This window comes from Heloderma suspectum, chromosome 6 (assembly GCF_057233095.1).
Source record: "Heloderma suspectum isolate Gila_16-S chromosome 6, 16-S_ref, whole genome shotgun sequence".
Lineage (NCBI taxonomy): Eukaryota > Metazoa > Chordata > Lepidosauria > Squamata > Helodermatidae > Heloderma > Heloderma suspectum.
In genome coordinates, this window is record NC_139463.1 from 86286932 (window position 1) to 86299531 (window position 12600).

Below are 12600 nucleotides of genomic sequence, written 5' to 3' on the forward strand. Positions count from 1 at the left end.
TTCCTGACTGTAAGAGCAATACGACAATGGAACCAATTACCTGGGGAGGTGGTGGGCTCTCCCACACTGGAGGCCTTCAAGACGAGGCTGGACAGCCATTTGTCAGGGATGCTCTGACTTGGATTCCTGCATTGAGCAGGGGGTTGGACTCGATGGCCTTGTAGGCCCCTTCCAACCCTACTATTCTATGATTCTATGATTTTAAGCCCACACCAAACAGATCAATCATCATTGTGTCTTGCTTTATGACATTTTCCTGTAGTAGAGAGTACCAGAAGTTCTCTGTTCTTTCCCATTAAAAAAAAAGATATTCTAATAAATTTAATAAATAATAATAATAATAATAGCCAGATGTGCTATTTTAAAACTTCAGCTGCCACCCAAGCAATCCCAGCAATGTTGGACTACTTCTAGAGGGGTAGCTGTATTAGTCTATTGCAGCAAAAACAACAAAGACTAAAATCTAAGAAATTTATTCTGGCATACATTTTCATGGACTACACCCCACCCCATCAAATGCATGAAGTGTCATTGGGAGTTTCATTATATAGAGAGTACATAGAGTGGGGAGAGAAATGTAAATAGCAAAGTCAGAAGGAAAGGAAAGGAAGTACTGACCGTGACAATCTCATTATTCACAGTAGTTCTTTCTGTTAGCCTAGGTCCTCTTCTAGGGTTCACAACATCCCTCCCCTTGGATGTTTACTGTGTTATTGACACTGCTGAGGCAATGAACAGAACTCAGGAGCAATGTTTACTGTATCCTTTTGCTTTTCTTGGCATCTGAGCAGCTCCAGAGTTCTTCCAAGTAGTGTAAACAAGTGCAGGTGCATTAACCTCTCCCTGGAGCAACTAACACTGAAAATAGTAAATTTGTGTTTTCAGGTTACACCAGACAATTATTTTTGCCTAGGTTGGGTGGTAGTGATGATAATAATAATAAATAATTTTAAATGTGATGTTATATAGCAAGCAATATTATCCTGAAAGAATTGTGTGTTCTTCAAGCAAACAGCAGGAGGTATGAATATTCTTCCTTAGTTCTAGATACTGTTAGTGTGACCATGCATCCTACATTACACAGGACAGTCCTCTATTTGAAGGTGCCCTTTATTTGAAAGGCTGTCCAGATTAAAGAGAAAGAGCCATAAGCAACAAGAGTAGGGGTAGGTGGGTTTGAAGTTGCCCATCAACAGGACAGCAGGCTTAGCAGGCATACATGTTACCTGGTCACAGTCTTCCCTGCTGTGGGAAGATGTTTTGTATTTCTGTTTAAAGTATAGTCACTCTAAATTTGCATCTATACATATAGATTAACACGTGCACATTTTATGCAAATCACTGCTCTCTTTTTTGGTGATGTGTAAGTGGCCACTCAAGATATCTTGCTCCCTTATGTTCTTTTCCTTGTGGTACAGTAGAATCTGGATGGTGCAGGCAAGTCTGTCCCTATTTTCTGGTGCCTGGGCTTTGGCATGGAATCTCTGATCTGCAGTAAAATACTTTCTGAAGAATATGAGAACAGCTTTGCTAAGCCTGGCAAATTATGGGCCATTGAGCTACTCACCTTATCAGCAAGGCAAAAGAGTTATGGCTTCAAAGGGCCCACAGCAACCACATTTTAGTCACAGATCACATCGTTTGAAATATGTCTCCACATTGATTCGGAAACAGGTCACTAATCTAGTTAGCACTGTTATTCTACTCAGCCATTTCAATTTACATAACTAGAAATATGCATTATATTTCTTCAAAATACTCTTATTCTTTGCTGTCTCAAACAAGAGTTACCAGCTTCTTCTTTTTTAACCAGTTCCTCCTCCTCCTGTGTCCAGACAAGCGAAAAGCCACAATTATTTTGACAGATCAAGCCCTGTTTAAAGGCACACGAGCAGACCAGACTATTTTTCCTCCTGCTCAGTTGGCAATCCTACTTCAAATACATGTTTTTTAAAATGAAGGCAGGGCAGATCTAAATTAGTTCAGATGAAATTGTATCTTCACAGTAATATAGACAATTACCTTCTTTCATGAGTCCATTTTCTGGAGAACTCCACAAATACGAAGTCATTCATAAAACATCCATGTGGCAACCTTAATTTGCCTTTCTTTCCAAATTAACTCCCTAAAAATGTGTTTTAAAAAACCAAGTAGCACATCTTATTCACACATTTTAAGGCTAAAAGGTCTTCCTACTACTTCATCAGCCATGTTTGTAGGTAGCTTATGTGTTCATTCATTATGTGTTTGTTTGTGTTCATTTATTGGTCTTCAGCTGGTGGGTTGGGGACCCAGTTTCGTACAGTTTACGCTACAGATCCTAATGGGCAAAAAGACTTAAAGATAAAAGGTTGGATCTAAACTTAGTCATAAGAGTAAACCCATTGAAATCAATATTTAAGTTAAATATTTGGAGGTGGGGGCGTTATGGCCAACCTAATTCACACTGATTTCAGTGGGTCTACTCTTAAGTATGAATAAGTCTCAATATTTTCTGTTAACTTTATCAAAACAAACACATTCTATACAATGGGAAGTAAGAGTCTTAGGGTGCAATTCTACACTGCTTAGACCAAAGGAAGTCCTACAACTTCTAGCATTCCCTAGCCAGTCATGTAGGAAGGTGTACGACTTTTGATAGCTGGGGAAATCTGGGAGTTGTAAGACTTTTGCTGGCTGGAGAATGCTGGGAGTTGTGGTAGTTTTTCTGTCTAAACATTTGCGCCCTTAAATGAGAGGTTAGGCAAGTCCACCCATATATTGGTTAGAATAGTGGAGAGGGAATGAGACACACGATTGACTAGAGCAGCTGTAGTGCAAAAGCGTCCTTTTGCGTCGCTCCCCATCTCTACCCCCCACCCTTAATGCCGCTATTAATAGGCAGCAGGTAGATGGAGGGAGAAAGACGAGAACTTGCTCGTCACCTGGAGGCAGGCAGTGTGGGGGCGCGCACGAGGTGGGGGGGGGGAGGCTGGACCAAGCCGACCGGGGGAGGGGTGCAAGACGGTGCATGCGCAATTGAAGCGGAATAAGAGGCGCGAGGGTGCTAACAAATGGACCCGTCGGAAGTGCTGCCGGGTCTGCAGAGAGGAAGAGGAGGGGTGCCGGAATATTGGTGCGAGACTGCGCGCGCGAGGGAGGAGGAGCTGCAAAGCGGCGCCGGCGTGAAAGGGGCGGAGGAGGCGGGGGAAGCTTCAGGGTGAGTCACAGTAATGCCCTAAGGCAACGTAGGGGCAGGTTTCACCTCCCCCGCCCGTCCCTTCGCAGGGGTGCGGCACCTGAGGCAGGGCGCTCAGTAGGAAGGGGCTCTTCAGGCACCTGGCAATGACTCCCGCCCTATGGCGATAGCTGGTCCTTCCTTGAAAGGGGCAAGGGCAGGAACAAGCGACCTCTTCCCCCCCGCCCCTTTCCAGTGTTGAAATGCGGGGGGCGGGGCTCACTAGTTCGTGGACTTGCCCCAGGGAGGAAGGGGAAGTGCTCCGAATGTAGACTTGAATGGGTTGTACCTTCCATTTTATTTTAAGACATCATTTAGCAATATTGGCAGGGTCCACTGCTCTCCCTCTGCCCCTTTTTCTTATTCACTGTTGATTCAAACGTGCTATGCTGGCTGGGGGATGCTGGGAGTTATAGTCCAACACATTTGGAGAGCACCTGGTCAGGGGAGGCTGCTGTTAATGCTTTATGGAATATAAAAATACAAAAATCTCCACAGCAACCCATTCCGGCAGCATGCAGGCAGCATTGCCAATTAGTCCTCTGTTCCACCTCTTTATCTAAAGTGAAAAAGAGGGGAGAGTTGGGGAGGGGGAATAAAATATTAAAAATAAACAAACGTTCCAGATTGCCATACGCGGTACAGGAGAGTTTCTGTTCACTAAGAATACTTCTTTGTGTGCCTCAAAGTGACCCTTAATTATTTATTTAAAGCATTTGTACCCCACTCTTCTGCTAAAAAAGGCTCCCAGAGCAGCTTACAAAGATCGATAAAGAACACATTCTCTGCCCTCAGGCTTACAGTGTAAAAGATATGATACAAAAGGAAAAGGGAGGAGGAAAAAAGCAAGCTTAAATGTTATTTCAGCTCCTTCCAAAAGTTATTTAAAGTGTCCAGTTTGTAACATGTTATTCCTTCTGCATATCTTGCTGCCACTCATTTATCTTGGGGTTGGGTGGGGTTGATTTTCCATGCCATTAGGGTAGGATTTTGGCTGTCAGTAATTCTTGAAGGAGAAGCCACTGCATTTTCCCAGATTCCTAGAATTTTTCCTATGATAGCTCTGATGAAAACTGTCTATAGCAACCTTTCCCAACATGGTGCCCTCCAGATGTTTTGGACTACAATTCCCAGCATTCCTGATACTTGGCTGTGTGGACTGGGGTTGTTGGGAGTTGAACTCCAAAACATCTGGAGGGTCCCACATTGGGAAGGGCTGGTCTGAAGTATGGATTACATAGTGTATTTCATGGCAAACTTCCTGCCAGAAAGATGTTATTAAAAGACAGCTACACAGTGCATGTGTTCGTGTAATCTCCTGAGTTTGACTTATCTAGCAGTATTTATGAGTGTTTATTTCTATTCTTACAAAGTGTTGAGATGAGTAAACTTTCAGTATATTTTCTTGTTGGATTAGTTTGAATGGAAAGTCCAGAGTAACTGAAGAGATGGATCATATTTCTGCCTCTAGTTATTTTGAAATGATTATTGTGCCAGAATCCATATTCCATCTCACTCGCAGATAGTCTAAATGGAGAGCTTCATTTAGGTAAATATATAAAAATGTGTCAGAACTTTTTTCCCTGAGACTCGGAACAGAAGAAGAGCCATGCTGGATCAGACCAAGGGTCCATCTAGTCCAGCATTCTGTTCACACAGTGGCCAACCAGCTGCCTGTGGGAAACCTCAAGTAGGACACAAGTGCAGTAGGACATGAATGCAGTAGCACCCTTCCATTCGTCTCCCCCAGCAACTGGTGTACATAGACATACTGCCTCTGATACTGGAGATGGCATATAGCTATCATGACTAGTAGCCATTGATATCTTTATTCTCTATCAATTTTTCGAATCCCTTTTAAAGCCATCCAAATTGGTGGTAATCTTTCTACAGTAATTGACTGCAAAGGATTTTCATCCCGGTATTAGAGGTGATCCTTAAGTTTGAAATGATGTTGGTTCGTTCCATTACTTATGAGCCACCAACGATGGGGGGGGGGGGTGTATGCTACTCGCTGTACTTCCTGAATGGTTAGTGCCCCACTTTTGTTAAACCCCTTGAATTACAGCTGAAAGTCCTGACTTTGCTCCATCTGGGTGTGTTTCCTTTCAACTTCAATGTGGTGGTGTACAGAGGCCAACTGCCAAAACAGTTATCCTTGTTCCAATATTTCTGGCCGTGACTGTATATTGTGATTGCAAATTCCATAGTTTAGCTATACGGTCTGCAAAGAAGTACTTCCTTTTAGCTGCCTTGAATCTCCCACTATTGAGCTTCATGGGGTGACCCCAGGTTCTAGTATTAAGAGAGAGGGAAATGTCTCCCATCATTTTGGATAAGAGTAGTGGCACTACTATGATTATTAGTCCTTCGCAGCTTTGCCACCACCAGGTTATGTGATATTTTTGAGAATGGGGGAAATTTTAATTAGGTTCAGCTTCAAAACCTATTAGAAGTGTCAAAGCCATTGAACATGCAGAGGGAAAGCATGAGCAAAGGGCATTGTTTCCCCAAATCTTGACTTTGAGCACCAGCATATCTGAGATTTAGAACATGGTTTCCAGGCAAGCTTGGTTCCATATCACCTCTCTTGTTTAGATAGATGCTGCTGTGGTGGGAGGAAAAGAGGATCTGGAGAAGCACAAATGCAACCACAAGACATGTGTGATCATTCCCTTTTCCATAACCCAATAGCTAGTAGTTGTTGCTGGCAATAAGATCTCCCCCCACCCCCGATCCCTGCACCTGGTATATTTTTGCAAGCCCGGTGTATATACTTTGCTGGCATTACAGAGTATATTAGGAAATGAAAATGTATGGGGCAAGAGCAAAAAAAGTTATGTAGATCCAAGTTAGAGTATAATCTCTCTCAGCCATTCATTGTGGAGTTAGAACATGAACAAAATCTACATGGAAACCCCTTCTGGATAGGAAATATGTCATCTGTGTGTTGACCATCTCATGTGATGATTGTACAAGCTTGTCTTTTGCACTGCTAAGCCTGGAGGGCCTGCGTTTCTGTGCATGCAACAAAACAGACCTGTGTGTATTTGCCACATTTGGTAAACATGCACGTAGGTTGACTGCTCTTTATGCTGAAGTGCTTTCTGTTGTATTGTCTTCTATCACAATGCAGCACTACCCACATTCATCACTGATTGGCTCACAGCAGCCCCTGTTGGAACACTAATGATGTCACTTGTGGAACCCACTGACATGCAAGCTCATCATCAGCATGGAGGGAGGCAAGAGTTTCAGATCTCCCACAGGACAGGGCTGTGCTTGCCTGCAAATATAGCCAAGCTGGGAGGCATGCTATCTTTTTGAACTGGTGTTTTATAGTGACTTCAAGGGTGAGCTGTGACTTCAGATCTCACTAGAGCCACAAACTCTCTAGTAGTTTTTAGACCAGGCTCTATCTCTGCCTCAGCCTCTTCAGTATGGCCATAAAACATACTGACCTATTGAACAGTGTTGTAAGGATTACTGTAAAGTGCACTAAATAAATGATTTTTTTATTTATTTCTTGTAGATGGCCTTCCTTGCAAAAGTAGCAGTACCCGTTATGATGGACATCCCTTCTGCTAGTGGGCTGGACTTCTCGCCGAATCACATGCCTGAGAATGGCTCTGAGAGATCAGAGCTGCCAGTATCCCTGGAGGACTGGAGTGATGGTGAGAAGGAGCTGAACTGTAGCAGAAGCTGTCCAGGCCGCTCTAGCAAGGCCCCCTTTCTCTGTGTCCCTTCCCAAGGCAAGGATGTTGCTGCCGCCACCCCTGATACCGAGGAGAGGGAGGCAGAATTGCGTCTGTTTTGGCTTTCCCGCCACAAACCCCAGCAGTACAGGAAGTCAGGGCTTGTAGCTGAAGAACTGGAGAAGCCCAGGGACAGCACAGGAGAAGCTGGGCCTTCCTGTGGGAGGCCTCTACAACTGCAGGATGCACACAAGAAGAAGGGATTTATGGAGAATGGGCAGGAGGTGCGGGAAAAGTTGGACACTAAAACTCCCCGCTCGGATGACATTGTGCAGCTGATCGATGAGCACGGGGTGTATTCCTCAGCCAAGCTGGTGCCCACCACAGAAGTGGCACGCTCACCATGCCTGCAGCAGCATTTGGAATGCAGCAGTGGGGAAGGGGAGGAGTTTGAGATCCGGCAAGTGATCGTGGATGAGAAGCCATTCCAGTGTGCTGTCTGCACCAAGGCTTTCAAGCGGGCATGGGAGCTCTTCAGCCACGAGGTGGTGCACAATGAGGAACGCCCCTTCTGCTGCCAGCTGTGCCAGGTGAGGGGGTGAAAGCTGGCAGACAGCATGTGGAGGTTTGAAACCATAATCCTCCCCAAGCTATGAATAGTGGGGGATGGAGGCAGGCGGTGGGAGCTACGCACTTGAATGGAAACAAAACCAAAACCAAATTATTGCTTTCCGTGGTGAGCCTTTGGAATGAGTTTAAATCCAGCTATTTTGAGGCAGAAATTTCCACAGCTGGAAGAAACCAGATATAGTATTTCATGCTTCTGCGTTCATTGAGTCGAAAAAAAGCTTCTAGGGCAGGCAGCCTTTTGCAGAGTCCTTTTCTGTGGAAGGAGAGAGTGCTGTAAAATGTTTCTGTAGAAATATACATTGAGCATGAGGAAGCAGACAGGGCTAGTCTTCAAAGCAGCATCAGTGTTGTTGTTGTCGTTGTCCCTGGCAACTGCCACCCAGCATGCCCTTAGAGCTCCTCTCCTGCTCCACTACACCTTGTCAGCCAGGCAGTGTTGTTTCCATTTTGCAGGCTACATTCAGAACTGCTCAAATGTATCCTTCAGGCTCCACCTGGCAGGTGTGGCATGTCGAGTATCTATTACAGCAGGGATGAGGAACATGTGGCCCTCCAGACATTGTTAGACTGCAATTCCCATCAGCCCTAGCTCGCATAGCTAGTGGTGAGGGATGATGGGAGTTGCAGTCTGACAACATCTGCGCAGGCCACACATTCCACATCCCTGTACTACAGAAAAGGGAAAAATTTGGAGGGCATAAGAGAAAAAAATACATATTTATAAAAGATCCTACTTATAAAATGTACTTTTGAATCCTTCCCCACATGAACGCACACTCACGTGTACTTTCCATGGCTGTTCGTTTTGATTAGTAACTGATAGCCACCAGCCATCAGTGTTCCTTAAGGAAGGAAGGCTGTCCTGTTATTAAGCTCTGTGAAAACCCTGAGAGATGGGTGTGTCCTTTTTGAATGGCCATATCAGTTTGATCAAGAAAAAGAAGCCAGTGTAATTTGTGCAGAGGAGCAGGCACTGGCAATTGTTTTTCTCTGTCCCGCAGGTGATCCCTGCTGCTTGCTCAGTGTGTGTGTGTGTGTTGCTTTCTGTCCTGCTTCCCCCCCCTCCTACTTTAGGCCTCATTCAAACGCCATTCTGACTTCAAGAGCCATGCCCTCGTGCACACGGAAGAGCGGCCCCATCGCTGTGAGCTCTGTGGGAAGCGTTTCAAGCGGGCATCCAACCTAGCTGAGCATCGCCGCATCCACTCGGGGGAGCGGCCGCACCGCTGCGCTGCCTGCACCAAGCGCTTCAAGACGCCCTACGAGCTTCAGCGGCACATGCTGACACACTGTGCGGAGCGGCCCTTTGCCTGCGTGGCCTGCGGGAAGGGCTTTGCTGCTGCAGGGGCCCTCCTCCTGCACCAGCGGCAGCACTGCGACGACAAGCCCCATGTCTGTGGCGTCTGTGGCAAGCGCTTTGCCTACGGACACAGCCTGCGTGTCCATGAGCGGGTGCACACAGGGGACCGGCCGTTTTCCTGTTCCCTCTGTGGCAAGGCATTCAAGCAGTCTAATGCCTTGGCCTCGCATGAGCGGGTGCACACAGGGGAGCGGCCCTTTGCCTGCCCTACGTGCGGCAAGGCCTTCAAGCAGTCATCGTACCTGGCTATCCACGCACGCTCACATACCGGTGAGCGGCCCTATGCCTGCGGAGCATGCAGCAAGGCCTTTGCACGGCCCTCCCTCCTCCTGCAGCACCAGCGTGTCCACAGCACTGAGAGGCCCCATCGGTGCCAACACTGCGGCAAGCTGTTCAAGGACTTGGCCTACCTAGCAGTGCATGAGAAGGTGCACACAGGCGAGACCCCTTACAAATGCCCCCTCTGTCAGAAGGGCTTTGCACATCCCTCCAACCTGCTGCAGCACCAGAGAATCCACCAGGATGGATAGGAAAAGTGATCTGCCATCTGATTTGCATTACACACCCAGACTAACAAACATAATTGCGTGATTCACACATGTGCTCGCACCTGTATTGGCACCAGTGTGTGCACTTGGATGGATGGAGAGTTCCATTTGCATGCCCTTTGCACATTCTCTAAACCATGCATCAGCTTTGCTGGGCATGTATTGTACGCAAATGCACTATAGTTCATTCAACCCTCTCTCCTGCACTAGCCTGTGCCCTATAAAGAGTAGTTGGAACATAGGGGGTCCGAGTATTTCACACATCCTGTTCAGCACAGAATTCAGAAACCTTAAAATCTCTGCTGTTCTTGTTCTTTCTCTTGCAAGCAAGTTTCTAGTCCTTAAGACTACGGAGATAGGAGTCAAAACCATGCATGGTTGAAGTGCACAAATCAGAGCTTTGGGTCGAGCAGGAATTCCATTGGTCAAAGAGCTCTGTGTAGCCCTTTGGTCCTTTTCCTTCCTTAACAGTAACAGAAAAAAATATGTAAAATAAGCGTAAACATTGGCTTAATTTACCAAATACACTTCATTTATTTTCTTTAAAAGTACAGCCCTGATTTACATCCCATAGCATATTTTGCAGGTGCTTATAGATCTTTGAAAAAAGCAGTTTGAGGAAGATTTTTATGAAGGTATGGATAAATAACAAACTTCTTACACTGTTGGGCACGCGCACGTACACACACACGCACACACACACACAAAAACAGATCCTAATGCCTATTTTCTATTATACCATAGGGAGAATGTCATCTGTTTGCACAACAGGGCACTTTTTAGCGCTGCCATTGAAGAAGAGGGTGTTAACAGTGTTAAAGAAATAACCTTGACAAAGTGCCATCTATGTAGGCTGGAGTCCCAGAAGTTCAATTAAAAAGATCCTCTTTTGTTTTATTTTTTAGATTTTGTGGTTTTTCTAAAGTGAACATTTATTTGTAGGATACAAAATGTCTCACACCCTTAGCCACCCAGATTATGTGGGGCAAGATAGCCACTTTAAGAAGGAGGATGGCTTCAAGCCCTATGTTCATCACCCATAACCAGTGTATTCATTCCATTCACACGAATAAGATTCAAATAGTGATACTTTTAGGTAGTGATAATACCTACTTAGAATTTAACTAAGCACCTTTTAGGAGTTCAAAGCAGTTCACATACCAGCTGGCTCAATTCAGGCATAATGACAATCCATGATTTGCTGTTACTGGAACTTGTAACAGCAAGCCCCAAGCATTTGTGCTTTTCCTCCTCTTCCTTCATATGCAAGCATCTGGAAGGTGATTAGAAGTTTCTGCTTTTAGTTTACAGCAGATCATAGTTTAGGATCCTGGCAGGGCTTCCTCCAGGTTTTTTAGGGTCCTTGGGCAAGACAATTAGCCTCCTCCCTCCATGAGTCTACCTACTCACTGCTGTTATCACCAGTTTCTATTGCTCTTCCTTCTCACCATTGTTACCACTTACTCGCTTGATGGGCAGACAGCCCCTGAGCAAGCAGACAGTAGCATCTACTGCCCACCACCACCACTGCTACTGTTGGCTGGGCCAGAGTGAGAGGCAGGTGAACTAGCAGATTGCAGTGTTGAAGAAGAGAAACAAGTTCAAGGTGCTCTTAAGCGAGCCTTTGTTGGGATGTGAGCCCTCGGCAGGTGCCCAACCATGGCTACTTTTGACACCAACCCTGGCTGACTTGAGGACAATCCAGGGCTTACACAAATCATAGTTTGCCACGTTTAAATAACAGCAAATTATAAGTGGGAACTAATCTCCCCACACAAAAGGGAAGGGGAGGAGCAATAGCACAAGACTAAAGCTCACTCTCTGAGGTATGTCAGATATGGGGCCCAAGGTTTAAAGGATAATAGCTTTCCAAAGGCTACCTAGTGAGTTCATAGCAGAAGCCACATTTGGACTGGGGACCTCCCAGGTCATATTCTTAACCATTAGACTACACTTGCTGCATGTAACTACACGTGGAAAATTTCCAGTGGATTATGTGAGATTTTTCAGGGCATCCCCTTGGTGCTGTAGAAACTGCCACCATGCCTGGATTCTGGTGTTCTGGCCTGGTTAGCAGCCTGGGATAGCAATAAGCTTAATCTTATCTGCCACAAAGTTTTCATTTAATGCATGGAACAGCTGCCATCCTTGATCTTTGTTGCTGGTCATCATCTGAACCTGGTTGTTCATTATTTATAGGGTCATGTGGATTCAGCACCTCAAAGGTTCATTACATCTAACTTCAAGATTAGTACTATTCAAGCAGCCTAAAAACAAGAAAAATCAACCTGGCAATTTATATATGTTCCTGAAATGCCTTTTTTTGTTTACGGTAATGTTGGTAAAGTGGGACCTTGACTGAGAGATATCAGCAGGTCTGGTCTCCTTTCTATGGCATTCCTTATGACAAAGTTTATGTGCTCAGGTGTGGGGGGCTTTTCTGTTACAGGAATAGGTTTGACCAATGCCCAAAGGCCTGTTCTTGGATACACTCAAAATTACATGGTAGAAGGTACTCAGAACATTTGTTGTTATTATTTCCTTTTACCCACACACACGGCTTATATGACCTTTAAAGTGTTTGTCGATGTGGGCTAGTCATTCTTGTGGAAACAAAGCGGTCTGTGCCTTTGGCTTGCTTAGCTAGTACTTAACCCAGCCTTCCCCACCCTGATGGACTGCAACTCCCACCATCCCCAGCCAGCATTGTCGTCGATCACATCTGGAGGGGACTAGGTTTGGGAAGGCTGATTTAACCTCTGTAATTCACTGATGCTGTGTGTACAGGGCTTTTCCTCTAGGGGGCATGGGCGAGTAGGCTCCTGAATATCTTCCCTCAGAGGTGGGACTGGCTTTGCCTCTTCATGGCAATCAGATGACCATTGCCTAATACAAAGTTCACCCCAACAAAGGGGGGGGGTGGGGGGAATCCAGAGATAAAAGAGGATGCTTGTGCACAGAAGCAGAGGAAGCTGTATGTGTATATTTATGAATGTGGGGGGAGTAATATCACACCCTGGTATAGGCAGCTCTTATGGTTGAAATTTACCTCAGACTTTACCAAAGAGACAAAGAGGCTTTATTTATTAAATGCATTTTTGCCCTGATCTTGGACTGAAAAAGCTCCCAGAGCAGCTTACAAAAATCAGA

The 12600-nt window shown here is 45.4% G+C and overlaps 1 protein-coding gene across 1 annotated transcript; it reads left to right on the forward strand.

Moving 5' to 3' along the window:
• The first annotated feature begins 3014 nt into the window (after positions 1–3014).
• LOC146341694 (uncharacterized) lies at positions 3015–11970 on the forward strand. Its single transcript, XM_084805175.1, has 3 exons — positions 3015–3199; positions 6750–7502; positions 8617–11970. Exons 2-3 carry the CDS (start codon positions 6750–6752, stop codon positions 9430–9432), a joined length of 1569 nt encoding a protein of 522 aa, XP_084661301.1. The 5' UTR covers positions 3015–3199; the 3' UTR covers positions 9433–11970.
• The last annotated feature ends 630 nt before the right edge of the window (positions 11971–12600 follow it).